The following is a 21745-nucleotide window of genomic DNA, read 5'->3' as shown; positions in this document are numbered from 1 at the left end:
AATTGATCTAGGAGTACCTGCCGTCCCACTCCACAGGCTTTCAGGGATGGATGTCTAGGAATCAGAGGACTTGCTCTTCCCTCTCCAGGTGACCCCAGTCTCTCTGAAACCAGCCCCCATGTGTAGATGGTAGCAAGTGCATCTGGAGATGTGTGTATGACTCAGGTTTGGAGGCTCCGTTTCCTGAGGACCCGCTCACCTGCACAGGCCGTCCCAGCGTCAGCCTTGGCCCTGTTAGGTCACCACTGCAGTGCTGGGTTCTGTTTGAGCAGCATTATCAGGAATCTTAGGTCAACATGTTCATCAAGGAAGGAGCTTGGTGACGAGAACTTAACATTTTACAAGTGAATTTGATGTTTAATATTTTTGAAAGCACTTATCCTGTTTCAAAATAGATACCTCCACTATGCCAAAGCCTTTGAGAAACATCTCAGAAGAAGTACACAATTCATGCAATTACCTTTGATATTTTGTGACTTAGCAAAGCTAACCTATACGCAGAACTAATACTCCTCTTCTTTAGGGTGAGGCAGAACCTAAAGCTTTGAAAGGGAATGAAAAAGTCATGTATTCAAAAAATGTAGCCATGAGACATTTGCAATAGTTTTGTAAACAGAGAGCTTTCTGAATTTATAAAATATTTTTGCTTTGTTTCTACCCCCATAACCTCCCAATTTTTATGGAACAGCTTGAGGATAGGCTGGGAGTTGGTCAGAATACACACAGGAGGAGGAAAAAAATTATAGCACCATGAAAATTTGGGCAAGGTTTCTGCTGTATATTTCTAGTGTTAATGTTTACTATCTGTGATATCTGGTGCAATCACACTTTTTCAGAAATGATGTAGATTGGAGGATCTCCCCTTCCTGAGACTAGATATTTTAGCATAAATCTCATATCTATCAATTTTGTGTCATGTATTCACCGTATTCTTAGACTGTTCTATGTGCATACAGAGCAAAATATGTCAATCCTGCATTGCTAGTATTAACATACCTTTGTTTATTTTACTTGAGATGAAATTCTAAGGCATGTGCTCTCCAGATTTCCATATAAACCTATATTTGTTGAAACAGCAAGTTCAGAAGCTCCATCACCTACAGAGAATGTCATGCAAGAAAGAAAGTATATCTTTTTAAACCTATAAGTTCATGTATTCTAAAGGCCTAGTTACTGTATTGAATGAACTACCCCAACATTTTAGCATTTTTTAACCTTCTGGGGCAATGGAAAATTGAGATGTTGAAGCAAGAATTGTCAAAATCTTCAGTATAACATTCTATTGATTATGGAAATCTGTGGTCTAAAGCGTAAATATCCCTGCAGTGCATGGGTCAGGCTGGTTCTCACCGTCTGAACACTGTTCTGGGGACAAGAACCCCCTTTGCAAGTGTGGCTCACCCTTTCTGGTAACACATGGTTTTCCACTCAGCAGTACTGGCTGGCTCCTTGTGCATGCGTGCCCTGGTCACTAGCAGGACTCAGGAAAGCCAGCCTCCCCACGTCCTTCCCCATCATGCTGCCCTGCAGCCACAGCCACTGTAAAAGATTTTCATGGAGGAGAAGAGCAGACTTTTCCTTTTGCACTGGTGCTCAAAGGCCAAAGTAAATAGGGAGAAACCGGCAACATATGTATAACACGTGCAGATGTGTCCCCAGTACACGAAATTGCAAGGAAATGGTTTAAGGTAGATATATATGAATTAGGAAAAAAATTGAAATAAGGCAGTTAGTGTTAGAATATGGCAGGCATTTGTGCCATGTCAATATTATAAGACTACAAATAAATTTTATAACAAATTACCTTTGCCAATGCAATTTATAAGCCACACGATTAAGATAAGACGTGTTATTTTCCTCCTGTTCTAGTTTGCTAATGCTGCCAGAATGCAAAGCACCAGAAATGGATTGGCTTTTATAAAAGGGGTGTTATCTGGTTACACAGTTACAGTCTTAAGGCTGTAAAGTATCCAAGGTAACACATCAGCAATTGGGTACCTTCACTGGAGGATGGCCAATGGTGTCCGGAAAACCTCTGTTAGCTAGGAAGGCACATGGCTGGCATCTGCTCCAAAGTTCTGGGTTCAAAGTGGCTTTTCCTAGGACGTTCCTCTCTAGGCTGCAGTTCCTCAAAAATGTCACTCTCAGTTGCTCTTGGGGTATTTTTCCTCTCTTAGCTTCTCTGGAGCAAAAGTCTGCTTTCAACGGCTGTCTTCAAACTGTCTGTCATCTGCAGCTACTCGCTCAGCTTCTGTGCCATTCTTCAAAGTGTTCCTCTTGGCTGTAGCAAGCCTTCTTCTTCTGTCTGAGCTTATACAGTGCTCCAGTAAACTAATCAAGGCCCAGGCTGAATGGGCGGGGCCACACCTCCATGGAAATTATCCAATCAGAGTTATCACCCGTAGTTGGGTGGGGCGCATTTCCATGGTAACAACCTAATCCAAACGTTCCAAATTAACCCCCACTAATATGTCTGCCCCCACAAGATTGCATCAAAGAACATGGCTTTTTCTGGGGGACATAATGTATACAAACCCGTACACTTCCTGAGGGCTGTCAGAGTCTGCCAGGGCTCCTATAACAAGGACCACAGCTGGTTGGCCTAAACAACAGGAATTAGTTGTTTCACAGTTGTGGAGACTAGAAGTCTAAAATCATGGTGTCAGCAGGCTGTGTGTCTCAAAAGTCTATAGCATTTTGGTGGCGGCTGGCTGGCAGTTGCTTTCTGCTCTTGTTATATGATTATCTCCTATACCTGCTCTTTTCTTCCACTTTTGTGTCCAAATTTCCTCTTCTTCTAAGGACTTCAGTCATACTGGATTAAAGCCATCAATGGTTCTAGTTAACCTTTTATTAACAGATTTTTCAAAGACCCTATTTAGAAATGAATTCTGACCCACAGGATTGGGGTTTAGAATTAGAACATGCCTTTTGGGGAACATGATTCATTCCCCAACAATGTCTTTGTCCTGCACAACATTTTATTATGCTTATATTGCCAAAACAGTATGACAAACACAAGTTGTGTGCATGATTTGCATGATTTTAAAAATCTATTCTTAATGATTCCCCAGTGTCTCAGTAATGGAAAATTCTGCTTTTGTCCTTTATTGGATCAAAGTAGTCACACTTGAAATCATTCTACATACATTAGACAGGTCTTCCTACAATTTCCCTGTTTAGTGTATGGTTGTCATCAGCACAATTTACTCAGTGCTATACAGACTGTCTGTCAGGCAACATGTGAAAATCAGCTTTTTCACTGGTTTTGTGTTGAAGTTCACATCCTTGCAGACACTTCCTGAATGCTTGTGAGAGCTGGGATGAGAAAGTGCTGTGGCTCTACCACCCGGTTCTTTACAGAATAGGTTTCACTTCTGTTGGGTTAGCCCTCTGCCCTGGTTACTAGAATAAAGTGCTGGCCTTGACCTTGCATCCGAGTAATGGGTCAGGACACTGAATGAATATCACAACCTTCAAGAAAAAGGATGCTTTGATTATTTAGTTCAGTTAATTCCTATCTAGTTCCAGTTTGCTAATGTTTCTGGAATGCAAAACACCAGAGATAGATTGGCTTTTATAAAAGGGGGTTTATTTGGTTACATAGTTACAGTCTTAAGGCCATAAAAGGTCCAAGGTAACACATCAGCTATCGGGTACCTTTACTGGAGGATGGCCAGTGGTGTCTGGAAAACCTCTGTGAGCTGGGAAGGCACATGGCTGGTGTCTGCTATGGAGTTCTGGTTTCAAGAACCAGACGTTCCTCTCTAGGCTTCAGCTTCTCAAAAATGTCACTCTCAGTTGCTCTTGGGGCGTTTGTCCTCTCTTAGCATCTCCAGAGCAAAAGTCTGCTTTCAAAGGCCATCTCCAAAATGTCTCTGTAAGCTGAAGCACCTCTCTCAGCATCTGTGCATTCTTCAAAGTGTCCCTCTTGGCTGTAGCAAGCTCGCTCCTTCTGTCTGAGCTTATATAGTGCTCCAGTAAACTAATCAAGGCCCATGCTGAATGGGCTGGACCACACCTCCATGGAAATAATCCAATGAAAGATCTCGCCCACAGTTGAGGGGTTACATCTCCATGGAAACATCCAATCAAAAGTCTCCAAACCAATCAACAGCAATACATTTCCTGCCCACACAAGACTGCACTAAAGACAATGACATTTTTGGGGACACAATACATCTAAACCAGCACACTACATTTGGCTACCTGAGTGTCAGCACAAGTCCTTGTATCTGTGATCCCATCAAGGTCGTTGACCCAGGCCATTCTTCTTTGCACCTTCATTGACAACAGGAAATGACAAAATCAGAAATCCATCTGCTTAACAAAGGGATCAAGTAGGGAAAGACTCAGGACCTCTGAGCCACCTCCCAAGTACAGGTTCGGTGTGTGGATGATGGCGGAACGTGCGGCAGCATTTTCCCTGTTCTGCAGAACAAGGAAGCTACGTATTTCAGACGTGATAAGTCACTCCTTGTCGTTATCATTCCTAATGGAAGGGAAATTTTTGCTTTAAATATACTGCAACACTTATCTGTCTTCCTTTTCTCCCTGCAAAACTGAGCAATAGACTTACCATACTTGGAACAGGGTTGTTTACTGCAGGTCGTAATAGACTACAGTGAATTTTAAGGGTAAGGCCCTGTTATTGTTTCCTAGACTGCTCAAGCAAATACCATGCAATGGGTCGGCTCAAACAATGAGAGTTTATTAGCTTGTGGTTTTGAAGCTAAAATAAAGTCTAAATCAAGGCATCATCAAGGTCATGCTTTCTCCCCGAAGCCTTTGGCATTCTGGAGCTGGCTGCTGGCAGTCCTTGGTTCCTGTGTCACATGCAAGCCATGGGGGTATCTTCTGGTGTCTCCCTTCTCTTCTGGGTTCCATCAATGTACAGCCTCTTGCTTCCTGTGGCTTTCTCTCCATCTCTCAGAATTTCATTCTGCTTATGAAGGACTCCAGTAATAGGATTAAGACTGGTCCTTACTGAGGTGGGCCACACCTTCTTAACTGAAGTAACCTCAACTTACAATGAGTTCACACCCACAGGAATGAATTAAATTTAAGAACATTTTTTTGGGGGGTACATACAGCTTCAAACCACCACACGCCCTTTCCAGATTACACATGTTGTCAAATTTTCTCTCTACTCATCCTTACACACATTCTGTAGGCTGGTACCTTTCCCACAGTTCCCAGATGAGAAATCTAAGTCCCACAGAGCTTTACTGACCAAGATCACAGGGCTCTCAGTGTTGGATTGTAACCCCTAGTCCAGTGCTATTTTCCCCAGGGAAGGCCTATTGTAGGATGCTGGTCTAAAAATACCATGCCCCATAGTATCCATTAAAAAAAGAGATGCATGCAGATCCAAGGAACAATTTAATCACAGCTAAGGTTTATTTTCTTGTAGGTTATCCCTGGCCAAGGACCCTGAAAAATCCTGACCTTGCACCCAACTTAAAGAAGCAGGGGAAAAACTTATTTGGTAAGTAACCTCTTTATGTGAAATATTTATGCTAATGTTTATAAGCTTTCAGTCCTTCGCCAATGAGTAAAATATTAGCTGTGTGTGTGTGTGTTTTTCATATATGCCCTTAGTTCCAGTTTGAATCTATTATTTACTCCAGAAAAGATTTTTTTTTTTTTAACCCAATCTTGTGGGTGCAGACTTATTGTGGGTGGGACCTTTTGATTAGGTTGTTTCCATGGAGATGTGACCCACCCAGTTGAGGGTCCGACCTTTGATTAGGTTATTTCCATGGAGGTGTGGCCCTGCCCATTCAAGGTGGGTCTTGATTAGTTCACTGGTGTCCTTAAGAGAGCTCAGGGGCCAACAAAGACCAGATGTTTGGAGATGCAGACCAAAAGATACTTGGAGATGCAAAGCTAAGAGATGAAGCCCAGAATTTGCCCCAGAGAAGCTAAGAGAGGACCCCCAGATGCTTAGAGAGAAACACCCTGGGAGAACAAGCAAGGATGCACAGAGGCTGAGAGAGAGAAGCTAAGAGAGACAGAAGCCCAGAGACATTTTGGAGAAAGCCATTTTGAAACCAGAACCCAGGCGTAAAGGACAAGCTCATGCCAGCCATGTACCTTCCCAGCTGACAGAGGTGTTCTGGATACCATTGTCCTTTCTTCAGTGAAAGTATCCTCTTGTTGATGCCTTAGTTTGGATACCTTTATGACCTTAGAACTGTAAATTTGTAACCTAAATAAATCCCCTTTATAAAATCCATGAGGAAGTTTCCTTCTCTTCTTAGTTTTCTGAGTGTTTTTGTCAAAAAAAGGGTGCTGGATTTTGTCAAATGCCTTTTTTCTGTCAATTGAGATGACCTGTGTTTCTTTTTCCTTCATTCTATTAATGTGCCATATTTTATTAATTTATTTTTTAATATTGAACCACCCTTGCATGCCCGAGATAAATCCCATTTGATCATGATGTATGATTCTTTTCCTATGCTGATCGATTCAGTTTGCTAGTATTTTGTTGAGGATTTTGTATCTATAATCATAAGGGATATTTGTGTGAAATTTTATTTCTTGTAATATCTTTATCTGGCTTTGGTATTAGACTGATGCTGGCCTCATAGAAAAAAATTTGGAAGTGTCCCCTCCTCTTCAAGTTTTTGGAAGAGTTTGAGCAGCATTGGTGTTAATTCTTCTTGGAAAGTTTGATAAAATTCACCAGTAAAGCCATCTGGTCCTGGGCTTTTCTTTATTTGGAGGTTTTTGATGACTAATTCAATATCTTATTATTGGTCTGTTGAGACCTTCTATTTCTTCTTGAGTCAGTGTAGGTAGTTTGTGTGTTTCTAGGAATTTGTCCATTTTATCTAGGTTATTTAACTTGTTGGCATTCACAGTATCCTCTTATGATCCTTTTTATTTGTGTGGATTGAGTAGTAATGCCCTACCTGTCATTTCTGATTTTAATTATTTGCATCTTCTCTCTTTTGTCTTTGTCAGTCTAACATTTGGTCAATTTTATTGATCTTTTCGAAGAACCAACTTTTGGTTTTGTTTATTCTTTCTGTTATTTTTTATTCTCAATTTCATTTTTTTTTTTTTTGTTTTTTTTTCCTAATCTTTGTTATTTCTTTCCTTCTGCTTGCTTTGGAGTTAGTTTGCTGTTCTTTTTCTAGTTCCTGCAGGTGTACTGTTAGGTCTTTGATTTTAGCTCTTCTTTTTTAATGTAAGCATTTACAGATATAAATTTCCATCTCATCACTGCCTTCACAACATCCTATAAGTTTTGATATGTTGGGTTCTCATTTCCATTCATCTCAAGGTATTTACTGATTTTCCTTTCAATTTCCTCTTTGACCCACTGATTGTTTAAGAGAGTGTTATTTAATTTCCATATATTTGTGGATTTTCCTGTTCTCCACTTGTTACTGATTTCCAGCTTCATTCCAGTATGGTTAGAGAAGCGTTGTATGATTTCAGTCTTCCTAAATTTATTTAGACTTGTTTTGTGATCCAATGTGTGGTCTATCCTGGAGAATGATCCATGTGCACTTGAAAAGAATGTATGTCCTTAAGTTTTGGGGTGCAGTGTTCTGTGTATGTCTGCTAGGCCTAGTTCATTTATCGTATTATTCAAGTTCTGTTTCCTTATTGATCTTCCATCTAGATATTCTATCTATTGATGAGAGTTGTGTATTGAAGTCTCCAACTAGTATCACAGAGGGGTCTGCTTCTCCCTTCTGTTTTGCCAGTGTTTGTCTCATGTATTTTGGGGCTCTGTGGCTAGATACATAAATATTTATGATTGTTATTTCTTCTTGGTGGATTGCCCCTTTTATTAAAATATAGTGTCCTTCTTTATCTCTTATAACAGCTTTTAACTTAAAGTGTATTTTGTCTGATATTAGTGTAGCTACCCCAACTCTTTTTTGGTTACTGTTTGCATAGAACATCTTTTTCTCTGCTTTCACTATTTGTGTCTTTGGGTCTAAGGTGAGTCTCTTGTAAACGACATATATTTGGATCATGCTTTTTAATCCATTCAGCAAACATGTGTCTTTTGTTTGGGGAGTTTAGTCCATTAACATTCAGTGTTATTACTGTAAAGGCATTGCTTACTTCAGCCATTTTGTCCTTTCGTATTTATACGTCACATGTTTGTTTGTCTCTCCTTTTTATTTATTGCAACCTCTTTTTCTTTATGGTTGATATTTTGTGATATATCTGAGTGCTCTCTTCCTCATTTCTGTCTCTGCATATATATTTTAAAAATAGATTCTTTGTGGTGACTCTGGGGTTTATATTACCCAATCTACTTCTATAACCTACTAATATGTAAAGATACCAACTTAGCTTCAGTAGCATACACATTCTCTTCTCCCATAGCCCTCTGTTTCTCCTCTTTATATTGATTTTGTTCCACATTACTACTTTATATTTTATACCTTTGTTATCAGGAAATATGCCTTTTTTCTTGTTCAGTTGTATTCTGATTCTTATATGAATTGAAGAGTAGAGTTGTATCTTGAGGATACAGTATTATTAGGTTTTGCATTTGCCCTTTTAGTTTCTGTGGTGGTTTGAAGCTGTATGTGCCCCAGAAGAATATGTTCTTAAAGTTAATCCATTCCTGGGGTGTGGACCCATTGTAGGTAGGATCTTTTGGTGAGTAGGATCTTAATATGTGACCCACCTCATTCAGGGATAGGTCTTAATCCTCTTACTGGAGTCCTTTAAAAGAGAATGAAATTCAGACAGAGAGAGAAAGCCACAGAAGCAAGGAGCTGAAAGCAGTGAAACCCAGAAGAGAAGGGAGAGACCAACAGACATCACCGTGTGCCTGGCTATGTCACAGAGGAATCTGGGATCGCCAGCAGCCAGTCTTCAGGAAGAAAGCATAGTTTTGATTTGGACATTTTCACAGCATCAGAACTGTAAGCTAGTAAGCTGCTAAATCCCCATTGTTAAAAGCCAACCCATTTTATGGTATCTGCTTCCAGTAGCCTAGCAAACAAAAACAGTTACCCTTAGAGGTGATCTTCATTTCTGTACACTATTCCGAGACACTCTCTCCTGTTTTTCCTTTCAACCTTTAGAACTGCCTTTAGTGATTCTTGTAAGGCAGGTCTTTTGTTGATGAACTCTCTCAGTTTCTGTTTATCTCAATATTTTAATCTCCCCCTAATTTTTAAAGGACAGTTTTGCCAGGTAAAGGATTTTTGACTAGCAGTTTTTCTCTTTCAGTGCCTTAAATATGTCATACCACTGCTTTCTCATCTCAGTGGTTTCTGATGATAAATTGGCATTTAGTCTTATTGAGTATCACTTGTGTGTGATGAATTGCTTTTCTCTTGCTGCTTTCAGAATTCTGTCCTTCTCTTTGTCATTTGACATTCTTGTTAGTATGTGACTTGTGGTAGGTCTATAGGATTTATTCTGTTTGAAGTACATTGTACTTCTTGGACATGTATATTTATGTCTCTAATAAGAGTTGGGAATTTTTGGCCATTATTTCCTCAAATACTCTTTGTGCCCTTTTTCCCTTCTCCTTCTGGGACACTGAAGATGCATATGTTTGTGTGTTTTGTGCTATTACTCAAGTTCCTGCTATATTGCTCAATCTTTTCTATTATTTTCTCTATCTGTTCTTCTGAGTTTATAATTTCAATTTTCTTGTCTTATGGTTTGCTGATTTCTTTCTTTTGTCTGTTCAAATCTGCTGTTGTATGCTGTTTTGGTTTTCTAAAGCTGCCAAAATACAGTATACCAGAAATGGGTTGGCTTTTACAATGGGGGTTTATTCGTGTATTAGTTAGGGTTCTCTAGGGAAACAGAATCAATGAGAGGTGTCTCTATCAGATTTGTAAAAGTGACTCACGCAACTGTGGGTATGCACGAGTCCAAATTCCGTAGAGCAGTCAGCAAACTGTCAACTCCAAGGAAGATGTCCGATGAACTCCTCAGGAAACAAACCAGCAACTTCGACGATCTCCTCAGGAAATGAACTGGGATCTTCGATGAATGTCTTCGATGAACTCCTCAGGAAACGAACTGGCAACTTTGACTAACTCCTCAGGAAACGCTTCACTGGGCAGCCGAAGAAGTGAAGGTCCTCTACCTGTCTCGCTTATAAGTCTTCAACTGATTAATTGGATTAAATCCAGCCAATTGCATTCTCTCATTGTGGAAGACACGCCCTTTGGTGAGTCATCAGTCACAGCTGCAGTCAATTGATGATTTAATAAACCAGCCTGTTGGTTTATTAACCAGCCACAAACGTCCTCACAGCAATTGTTAGGCCAGTGTTTGCTTGACCAGACAGCTGGGTACTATCACCTGGCCAAGTTGACACATGAACCTAACCATCACAATTAGCTTACAAATTTACAGTTCTAAGACCATGAAAATGTCCAAAGTAAGGCATCAACAGAACAATACCTTCTTTCAGGAAAGGCTGCTGCCATCTGGGACACCTCTGTCACATGGGAAGGCCCATGACTGGCACCTGCTGGTCCTTTTCTCAGGTTTCATTGCTTTCAGCTTCTGGCTTCAGTGGCTTCCTCTCTCAGCTTCTTTGTGTGTGTCCTTGTCTCTCAGCTTCTCTGGGGCTTCTCTCAGCTCTCTGGGCTTTTATCCTCTTATAAAGGATTAAGATGCAACTTGAATGAGGTGGGTCACATCTCAATTGAAACACCTAATCTGAAGGTCCTACCCACAATAGTTCTGCACCCATAGGAATAGATTAAAAGAACATGGCCTTTTCTGGGGTACTATAGCTTCAAACTAGCACATATGCTTCTAATGTATTTTTTTTTTTTAATTTTATTGAGATTCATATACCATACAATCATTCAAAGATCCAAAGAGCACAATCAGTTGCCCATGGTACCATCACACAGCTGTGCGTCCATCACCACAATGCATTTTTTTTTCAATTTTTAGAACGTTTTCATTACTCCAGAAAGGAAATAAAGACAAAAAAGAAAACATGAATCCTTCCATACCCCTAACCACCCTACTCCATTATTGACTCACAGTATTGTTAGAGTACATTTGTTACTGTTGATGAAAGAATGTTAAAATACTACTAACTGTAGTACATAATTTGCAATTGGTATATTTTTTCCCTATATACCCCTCTATTATTAACTTCTAGTTATAATGTCATACATTTGTTCTAGTTCATGAAAGAGATTAGTAATGTTTGTACAATTAATCATGGACATTGTTTACCACAAGATTCACTGTGTTATACATTCCCATATTTTAACCTCCAACATTCCTTCTGGTGACATACATGACTCAAAGTCTCCCCTTTCCACCACATTCACACACCATTCAGCACTGTTAGTTATTCTCACAATAATGTGCTACTGTTGCCTGTGTCCAATTCCAAACACTTAAGTTCAACCTACTTAAACATTCTGCTCATAATAAGCAACCACTCCCCATTCTTTAGTCTTGTTCTATAGCCTGGTAACTTATATTTCATGTTTATGAGTTTGCATATTATAATTAGTTCATGTTAGTGAGATCATACAATATTTGTCCTTATGTGTCTGACTTATTTCACTCAATATAGTGCCCTCAAGTTTTCTTCATCAACCCGTATTTTTTTTTAAGATGGTTTTGTTCACCTACCATACATTCCATCCTAAGTAAACAGTCGATGGTTCCCTGTATAATCATGTATTTATGCATTCACCACCATCACCACTATCTATATAAGGACATCTCCATTTCTTCCACAAAGAAGGAGGAAGAGTTAAGATAGAGAGACAAAAGAAAAAGAAAAAGAAAGAAAAAAAATGACAGCTAAAAAAGCAACAAAAGGAACGGTAGAATTAAGCTAAAGTACAATAAAAGAGTCAGACAGCATCACCAATGCCAAGAGTCCCATACGCCTCCCTTATATCCTCCTCTTGTAGGCATTTAGCTTTCGTATATTTTGTTACATTAAAGGAAGCATAATACAATGTTTCTGTTGACTATAGTTTCTAGTTTGCATTGATTATATTTTTTCCCCAATACCATTCCATTTTTAACACCTTGCAAGGTTGACATTCATTTGTTCTCCCTCATGTAAAAACATATTTGTACATTTTATCACAATTATTGAGCACTCTAGGTTTCACTGAGTTATACAGTCTCAGTCTTTATCTTTCGTCTTTCCTTCTGGTGTCCCATATGCCCCTAACTGTCCTCTTTCAGCCATACTCACGGTCATCTTTGTTTGGTGTACTTACCTTGTTGTGCTACTATCACCCAAAATTGTGTTCCAAAGTTCTCACTCCTGTCTTTTCCTATCTGTATTTTAGTATTTCCTGTAGAGCAGGTATCTTGTTCACAAACCCTCTCACTATCTGTTTGTCAGAAAATATTTTAAACTCTCCCTCATATTTGAAGGACAGTTTTGCTGGATATAGGATTCTTGGTTGGTGGTTTTTCTCTTTCAGTATCTTAAATATATCACACCACTTCCTTCTTGCCTCCATAGTTTCTACTGAGAAATCTGCATATAGTCTTATCAAGCTTCCCTTGTATGTGATGGATCACTTTTTTCTTGCTGCTTTCAGGATTCTCTCTTTGTCTTTGACATTTGATAATCTGATTATTAAGTGTGTTGGCGTAGGCCTAGTCAGATCTAGTCTGTTTGGGGTACGCTGTGCTTCTTGGATCTGTAATTTTATGTCTTGCATAAGAGATGGGAAATTTTCATTGTTTATTTTCTCTGTTATTGCTTCTGCCCCTTTTCCCTTCTCTTCTTCTGGGACACCCATGACACGTACATTTTGCATTTTATGTTGTCATTCAATTCCCTGAGATGTTGCTCATATTTTTCCATTCTTTTCCCTATTTGTTCTTTGTTTGTAGGCTTTCAGGTGTCTTGTTCTCCAGTTCCTGAGTGTTTTCTTCTGCCTCTTGAGATCTGCTGTTGTATGTCTCCATTGTGTTTTTCATCTCTTGTGTTGTGCCTTTCATTTCTGTAGATTCTGCAGGTTGTTTTTTCAAACTCTCAATTTCTACATCCAGTGTTTTCTTTATGTCCTTCATCTCTTTTGCCATATCTTCCCTGAACTCATTGATTTGGTTTTTGAGTTAGTTTAGCACATGTCGTTGAAAATCTTTAATTGATTGTTTCATTAAAGTAAAACAATTTCTCAACTGTATCTTAATTGAGGTGTAAGTTTGTTCCTTTGACTGGGCCATATCTTTGTTTTTCCTAGCATAATTTGTAGTTTTCTGTTATCTAGCCATCTGGTTTCCTTGGTTACGTCAATCAGATTTTTCCAGACCAGAGCAGATTCAGATCTCAGAATGGGGCTATATTCAGTTTCAAGTCTCCCTGTGTGTGTGTCTTAGAGTTTGACAGCCTTCCCTGTGAGGCCTCTAGTTGCTGTGCTTTTCCTAACCTGGCCAGCAGGTGGTGCTTGTCAGCCTGTCACTCCCGACTGGTGTAAGGAGATGTGGCCTCTTCAGTTTCTGATTTGGCTGTTTTCCCCCAGGCTCTGGGGTCTGGTTCTGAAGGGAAGTCTGGGCCCCACCTCCTTACTCTTAGGGAAGATACATCCTCTAGGGAGTTATCATCTGCATTTGAATTGCTCCTTTGTCTCTCTGACTCTGTTATCTCCACCTCTGTCTGGACCAGAGTGCTGGGAAATGAAAATGGCTGAGGGTCTCTCCACTGAGCCACTCAGTTTGGGAGAGAGAAAAAGAGAAAGAAAGCCCCCTTTCAGTGCCAGTCTATGGCACCCCAGTTTCGCCCGTTGGTCAGAGAGGTACCTGGTCTTCTGGGCTCCTTTTCTCACAGCACAGGAATTTTCTGTCTCTTTAAGGTCAGACATCTCTAAAAGCCTTTGTCTGCTTGTTAGGGGTTTGTCTATGTTTGTAGCTTGTACTGAGCAGTCCACATTTGTTAATTAAAACCCCAATTGGAGCTGGGCTGAGCTATATTTGCTTGCTCCAGGACTGCTATTTTCTCCTACAGTGTGGTCTTGTAGCCCAGCCTGCCATGGGGGGAGGGGGCTCCTGGTGCAGTTCCGCAGTTTTTACTTACAGATTTTATGCTGCGATCTCAGCTATTCCACCCAATCCAGGTAGGTGTGTGATGTGTGGACAGTCACTGTTGTCCCCAGCAGTTGTTCCAGATTATTTACTAGTTGTTCCTGGTTATTATTTGCTCCAGGGGACTAACTAAATTCCACTCCTCTCTGTGTCACCATCTTGCCCTTCCTCCTCTGATGTATTTTTAATAATCTCTACTATTGTGCCTTTCTTCTCCATAATTTCCATTTTGTTTCTTTTTTTTTTTTTTTGCTTTCACATTCTTCTTTATGCTCACACATTGTCTTCTTAATATCCTTTATCTCTATGCTTATTTTCCTTCATCTCCTTGAATTGATTTAGGAGAGTTGTTTGAACATCTTTGATTAGTTGTTCTAACTTTTGAGACTCCTCTATAATCTTATTTTGTTCCCTTCTGTAAGCCATATCTTCCTGTTGTCTTGTGCTTTTTGCTTATGTCTAGGCATCTAGACATGGTTAACTCTGAAGGTCTGTTTCCTTATCTTGTCTAGGGTTTTATTGTTGATTAGCTTTGTGTTAAGGTTCTTCTTTGACATTTGGTCTAACTTATTCTAGACCTTTAGAATAGCCTTTGTCTAACTGTTTAGATTTCTCAGCTCTTCTTCATCTGATTCTTTTCCTGCATATGCATTGCAGTTTTTAAGATTGCACTTTTTGTGCAATCGTTTCATCTCCAGGAGAGAGCTTCCTTTCCTCTCTTACTTCTCCAGGAATCTTGGTCTGTTTTGTTTGTTTTTGTGCAGAATTTTCTCCCCAGCTCTTATGATTTGTTTAAATTCCCTCACTCAGTGCCCCATTCGCCTTATATTTTTCAGTTCTGGGATGCTTCCTATCTTAGAGCAGTTCAGTCAGTCCCCCCTTTTATTTTCTGCAAGGCTTCTCTACCTCCAGTTTCTTCCCCTTTAGGGTATCCCACCTTGGGGAGCCAGATGGTGTGTCACTTTAAAAAGTCCGTTTTGCCTTTAGGTATCCAGATAGAGTGAGGACACGATAGTTCTTACCAGCCTTTCTATCGCAATCTCTCTCCCCTTCCCCCAGGATACCCTGTTGTTCGCAGCACTCCTCAGCCCCTTGGTGTTCTGCCCTGGGTGCCTTGTACTTGGGTCCCTGTACCTGGATGTTTGTGGAGTTCTAACTCACTGCACAGGACTGAGTTAGGGGGAGGGGAATGGGAATGAGCTGCTGGTTTGGGATGGAATTTTCCTACTGGATGTTTTCCTGTTTCTTCAATTCAGTGTTTATGGAGTCCTTTTCCAGTATCTCCAAAATTCTAAGCAAGTGGAATTTGTCATTTTATTCACTAAATCTCTGGGGAGGCTTTTTCAGGGAATGTCTTCTGTCACCATGTTGATGATGTTACTCTCCTAACATGGCATGTCCTAACCTTTTAAGGTTTTCAACTTCTTAGTACTGACCCTTTGAGCCTCAAGCATTGACTCCGGCTAGAAAAACCTTTAGTCAAGTAGTGTGTTCAAGGAACTTCTTGATTTTCAATTAAGTCTCTTGGATGAGCAGTGGAGTAGCTTGTAGAGTCTTTAACAGGAAAAGTATGCTTGAAGTATCATCTTCAAGTATGGTTGCTTTGCAAGAATCTCTTTAGGCTACCTGTTTAGTCATTGTTCAGGTGGAAGGACTGAATGCTGGAGCTTTCCGTTTGGTCATCTTCCCACAATCCTCTCCCTCATTTTTTAGTTGTCCAAAAATGTCATTATTTCTTCCTTGTTTTTGAATGAAAGCTTTGCCAGATGTATTATTCTTGGTTAACAGTTTTTTTTTTCCCCAGTGTGCTAACTGTGTTCTCTTGCTGCCTTCTGGCCTCCAATCCTTCTCAAATTCTTCCAAAAATTAAAGAGAGGGAAAACTTCCTAACTCATTCTATGAGGCCAGAATTATCCTGATACCAAGACTAGATAAAGACAGCACACAAAAAGGAAAATTACAGAACACATTTCCTTATGATTTCAGATGCAAAAATCCTCAACAAAATACTGGCAAAACAAATACAGCAGTATACTAAAATCTAACATCCTTTCATGAAAAAGCATTCTGAGAAGTAGAAGTAGAAGGGGATTTTCTCAGCATGATAAAGGACATTTTTGAAAAACCCACAGTTAGCATAATAGTCAATAGGGAAATAATGAAAGCTTTCCTGTTGTCTATAGGAATAAGACAAAGGATGCCCAGTGCCACCATTGTTATTCAACATTGTATTGGAAGTTAAACACTGAATTACCCAGCAATCCCACTTCTAGGTATATATCCAAAGGAACTGAAATAGGGTCTCACACACATAGCTATACACAAATGTTCCTAGAAGCATTATTTATAATAGCAAAAAGGTGGAAACAACCCAAGTTCCATCAACAAATGAATGGATGAATCAAATGTAGAATGTATGCAAAGTGAGATATTATTCAGTCAAAAAAGAATGAATTACGATGCTTGCTACCACATGGATGAACCTTGAAAATATTATGGTAAATGAATAAGCCAGAATGAAAGGACAAAAATTCATGCTTATGTAAGGAATTTAGAATAGGAAATTCATAGGGAAAGGGTGGAATAGTGCTTATGTGGGGTTGGGGGAAGTGGTAATGGAGAGTTATTGCTTAATGGGTACAGAGTTTCTGTTCAGAATGATGAAAATGTTCTGGAAATTGCTAATGATATGGAAATAAATGAAGAACACCCAAATGGTAACAAAGGCTATTACTCAGAACTTGCTATAGCAAGGGAGTCAGTTATCATCATTTGTATTTGCCAGAGACTCAAAAGCAGGCCGAAAGCTTTAAGGTAGAAGAAAGGGAAGACTTTATTGTGCTGTAACTGGGGGCTGTTGTTGTGGGTAAGCTGGCGGTGGGCTCACTGTGTGGGGATCGCACGTGATTGGTCAGGAGCTTTCTCTCGTTGGTCTCTAGTTGGAAGCAGGGGAAAAATTAGGAAATCTGTGTGTTATTGATAAGTCCTGGCTATTTTGGGTCAGTTGTTACAGGGACTGTGGTTGGACTTCCAGGGGTGGTGTGTGTATAAATGCTGGTCAGCTTACTAGATCCTTTGTCTCAGGTAGTGGGCCAGACATTCTGGTGTAGATACCACAAATAGTGGGTCATTGTCCATGTGTGTATTCAGTGTCTCACTGGTGAAAATTACACATCAAATCCAAGTCCTTATAAGAATGAATGGTACACTTAAATAGTTTCAGGTTGTATATATGTTACTAGAATAAAATTTAAAAACAAACAAAAAAAACCCCCATAGGATTGTGCAACACAGTGAACCCTAATATAAACCATGGACTTAGTTAATAGTATAGTTATAAAAATGTTATTTAATGAACTGTAACAAATATACCACACCAAGCAAGGTGTTAATAATAGGGTAGTTTATTGGAGCTCTGTATTTTATGCACAAGTTTTCTGTAAACCTACAACTTCTCTAATGAGAAAAAGGTTGAATTGCTTTCATGTAAGTATATTTTATCATGGTAAAAACATTAAAAAGGGAATTATTAATAAATATAGTCTTAAAATGTAACAATGAGAAATTGCAACAGTTTTATAAACAAAAGCATTCTGATTTTATAAAATCTGTTTTGGCTCCCCAGAACCACCCTCAAATTTTTATTGGGAAAAGTCTCAGAGGGGACCAAACAGTATCAGGAGCAGGAAAGAAAATTACAACCACAAACAGCAACAGATTTGGACCAAAATTTGTAGCCATGTATTTTTTTTAGTCAGCAGTGTTTACTGTCCAGGGCATCTAGTGTAATCACGATTCTTCAGAAATGATTTATGTAGGTGGAGCTCCGCTTCCTGAGCTAAGGTGTTTTAGAACCGAAAGTCAAATATCCATTGATTTTGTGTCTTTTATTTACTGTATTTATAGACAGCTCTAGGAACTTACAGAGCAAAAATCTCAGCCCTGCATTGCTGGTATTAACATGCCTCTGTTTTACTTTATTTGAGATGAACTTCTATGGCACACGTCCTCCAAAGTTCCATTTTATCCTGTATTTGATAAAACAAGTTCATCAGTCACATCAGCTACGAAGATGAAACTAAGCAAGTATATCTCATTAAAACTCCAAGTTCACGTGTTTCTAAAGGCCTATTAGTTGTATTAAATGTCCTACCCCATCCTTTGGGCATTCTTTAACTTCTGGGGCAATGGCAAATTGAGATGTAATGTAAAAAATTGTCAAAAACCCTGCATATAACCTTCCATCAACTATGGAAGACTATGGTCTAAAGTGTAAATATTCCTGTATTTGGGGTGATCCCTGGAGTGTACGTGTCAGGCAGATTCTCATGTTCTAGAGCTGCTCAGAGGACAAGAACTAACTTTGCAAGTGTGGTTCACCGTTCCTGGTAACACACATGTAATGACTTTCCACCCAACAGTACTTGGTAGTTCGATGTGCATGCGTGTCCTGGTCACTGGCAGGACTTGGGACAGCCCAGCCTCCCCATGTCCCTCCCCATCACCCTGCCCTGCGGCATCAGCCTCTGTAAAATATTTGCACAGAGGAGGAGAGCAGACTTCTCCTTTTTCACTGATGCACAAAAGCCAAAGTCGAGAGGAAGAAGCTGAGCACATATGCATCAAACTTGTGAGCCCCAAATGCACAGAATGACAGGGAAATGCTTTAAGGTGTACGATATGTGCATTAGGAAGAAAACTGAAGATGTGTGATCAGTTATCAGCATAAGGCAGGTATTTGTGCCATGTTAAAAATTATAAGACTATGAGTAAATAAATTTTATAACTAATAGTTACTATGAGTGCAAATTCATTTCATTAACTACACAGTTAAGATAAAAGCTGATGTTTTACTGCATCGTCTTGATTGCTGTCTTAGTTTGCCATGGCTGTTATAATAAAAACTGCAAAGTGGTTGACCTAAATGACAGGAATTTATTGTCTCACAGTTTGGGGGGCTAGAAGCCCCAGCTCAAGGTATTGGCAGGCCATGCTTTCTCCCAGTCTGCAGTGCTCTGGTGCTGGTTTACTGGCAGACCCCATTTGCCTGTGTCTAGTGGTGATCTGTCTCCTTTGATCACTGCCTTTGACTTCCATTTTTGTGTCCAAATTTCCTCTCCTTCTAAGGAAACCATTCTTAACTGGATGAAGACCAACCACGGTACTATTCGGCATCATCTTAGAATCTTCCAAGATCCTTTTTACAAATGACTTCATACCCTCAGGACCCGGCAGTTAGGTCAAGAACGTGTCTTCTGGGGAATGTGATTCAGTAACCCCAAATGCCTTTGTCCTGTGCACTATTTTGTCATGCTCACTGGCAATGGAATATGACAAACATGTTTTTAACAAAGAGCATGCATGATTAAATGTATCTATTCCTAATGATTCACCAATGTTTCATTAATAGAGAACTGCCGATTTGTCAATTTTGGATTGAAGTGGTCACCCTTGAAATCATGGCTCATGTACCACACAGGCCTTTCATCCCATTTCCTGTATGGTGTCTGGCTGTTGTGAGCACAGAGTACTCAAGGTCTCTGCAGATTACTGTCAGGAAACCATGTGGAACTCAGCCCTGTCACTGGTTTGTGTCAGAACTTTGCATACTTGCAGACGCATCCCGAGTGCTCTGTGAGACTCAGGATAGAAAGGGGCTGGGGCCCTGCCAACCTGCCCACTGGGGCAGGGTCCTCCTCCCTGGGGGGTTGCCACTCCCCTGGGGCTGGAATGTCTTGACCTTGCGCCAAGATAAAGGGCCAGGACACCGAGACACCCCAGCCTTCAAGAGAAGCCTGACCACACAGTTCACCCTCTCCCTGGTCGCAAAGTCATTTAGTGCAGTTCTTTCCCATCCATGGATTGTCACGTGAGTGTCAGCACAAGTCTAGAAAGCAGTGGACAATCCTGTGAAGGTCATTGACCCAGTACACTCCTTTTGCACCTTCACTTTTCATCCATAAATGACAAAATCCGAAAATCCTTCTGCAACAAACAGATCAAGTAGAGAGACACAGGCCCTCTGAGCCCCTACCAACTGTAGACCAAGAGTGCAGGTGAGTGCAGAGTATGGAGTCACATTTTCCAAATTGCCAAACAAGAAAGCAAAGAACCGATTTCCAACATGGTCAATGTCACTTCTTGTTGGGATGACTCCTGTGAGGGATTTATTTTGCTTTGAAAAAACTACAGAGTATGTCATCTTGCTTTGCTCAGCTAAATGAGCAGCGAGCACAACCATCCTTGGTCTCTGCATCATTTACTGCAGTTGATAATAGGTAGTAACAGCGAGTGATGAAGAGGGTAGGGCGGTTTTCAGTTAACACATCATGTGGGTAATTTTTCTTCCCACCCCCTCCACACGTGGCCATTCCATGGTTTGGCACCTTTCCCACTGCCTCCTGATGAGAAAACCAAGTCACACAGGACTTTACTGCCCAAGATCACAGGGTCTCAAAGTTGGACTAGAACTCCGTGTCCAGTGCCCTTCCCCCAGGGCAGGCCCATTGCATCATGCTGCTCTAAAATTCCATGCACAGTATAGATTTGTAAAGGAGTACATGCAGATGCAGTGAAAGGTGTAATCACAGCTCAGGTTTATTTTCCCATAGGTTATCTCCAGCCAAAGACCTTGAAAAAGACTAAATTTGAATCAAATTCAATTAAGCCAGTGGAGCTCATGGCTAAAGTAATTGGTAAGTAGCCTCCTCAGGTGAAACATTTATAGTTGATCTGAATAGAATTCAAGCTTATCCAAGGATGTCTCCCAGATAATCTGCTCCTATTATTTGGAGGCAAGAAAAGTGGTTTGAGTGAGGCTACAATTCTCCAAGTGTTAAACTCCATGTGTTAAACTCCCAGGAATTAAGAAAATCATAGAATACAACTCTTGGGAAGGACCTTGCTCAGACATGGTCCATCCCCAGCAGCCTCAGCATCGCCTCGGGGCTTGTTAAACTGCATAGAGTCAGGACACCTTAACCAGCTGAGGCACCTCTGCCTCACCAAGGTGCCCAGGAGATTTCTGCACACGTTAGAGAGGTCCAGGCTCTGAGGCTCAGACAGACCTTATCCCCTGGTCTCAGCCCCAAAGGAGCAAGAGACGCCTCTGGGGTTGTGGCCACAAACAGGCATCTTGGTTCTGTCCCAGTGATCACATTCCATGGTCTGTGGTGAGGCCTTTGCATGAGTAGTTTTGAAGCCCCCCAGGTGATTCCAGGTGAGAATCACTGATCTAGTCTAGGTCCTTTATTTCACATCTGAGATCTACAGCCTAGGGAAGTCCTCTTTAGCAGATAGCTGAGCTCGTGCAGAAAGTTCCAGACCCACAGATGTGTGCTCGAGGAAGGGTCCAGTTTCCAGTGAAATCTCTCCTGCCTGGTGCCTGTGCTGTGGGGTCAGGGGTCAAGACTGAGGATCGCCTTTGGCCTGAGAAAGGGCTGTGAGGAAGTGTGAGCCCTGATGCTTCTCTCTGGGTCGGGAGCTGTTGGGTGGGAGAGGTTGGGATCCCAGAACGATGCCTGCCCATTCCTGCTTGGAAAGGGGATGTCTCTACGGATGATATGGGTCCTTTCCCAGGAGCTACCTCCTCTCAGGAATTCTTGGTTTTCTTCTCTTCCATGTGTGCTGTAAAAGTGATCTCAGTATATCTGCTTTGACTGATTGACTGACACACTGATGATAGATTTCTGGTTGAATGAATGAATTGATC

General features: G+C 40.6%; 1 protein-coding gene across 1 annotated transcript in view; it reads left to right on the top strand.

Moving 5' to 3' along the window:
* The window catches only part of LOC119512148, a 237717-nt gene that overhangs the window by 69111 nt on the left and 146861 nt on the right, over positions 1 to 21745 (top strand). The window contains exon 10 of the mRNA XM_037806639.1: positions 5414 to 5488. Within this exon, the coding sequence (XP_037662567.1) occupies positions 5414 to 5488 (75 nt within the window). The remainder of the gene's footprint in view (positions 1 to 5413; positions 5489 to 21745) is intronic.

This window comes from Choloepus didactylus, chromosome 17 (genome assembly GCF_015220235.1).
Source record: "Choloepus didactylus isolate mChoDid1 chromosome 17, mChoDid1.pri, whole genome shotgun sequence".
Lineage (NCBI taxonomy): Eukaryota > Metazoa > Chordata > Mammalia > Pilosa > Megalonychidae > Choloepus > Choloepus didactylus.
The sequence above is the reverse complement of the archived record's forward strand: the minus strand, read 5'-3'. Positions and strand labels throughout refer to the sequence as shown.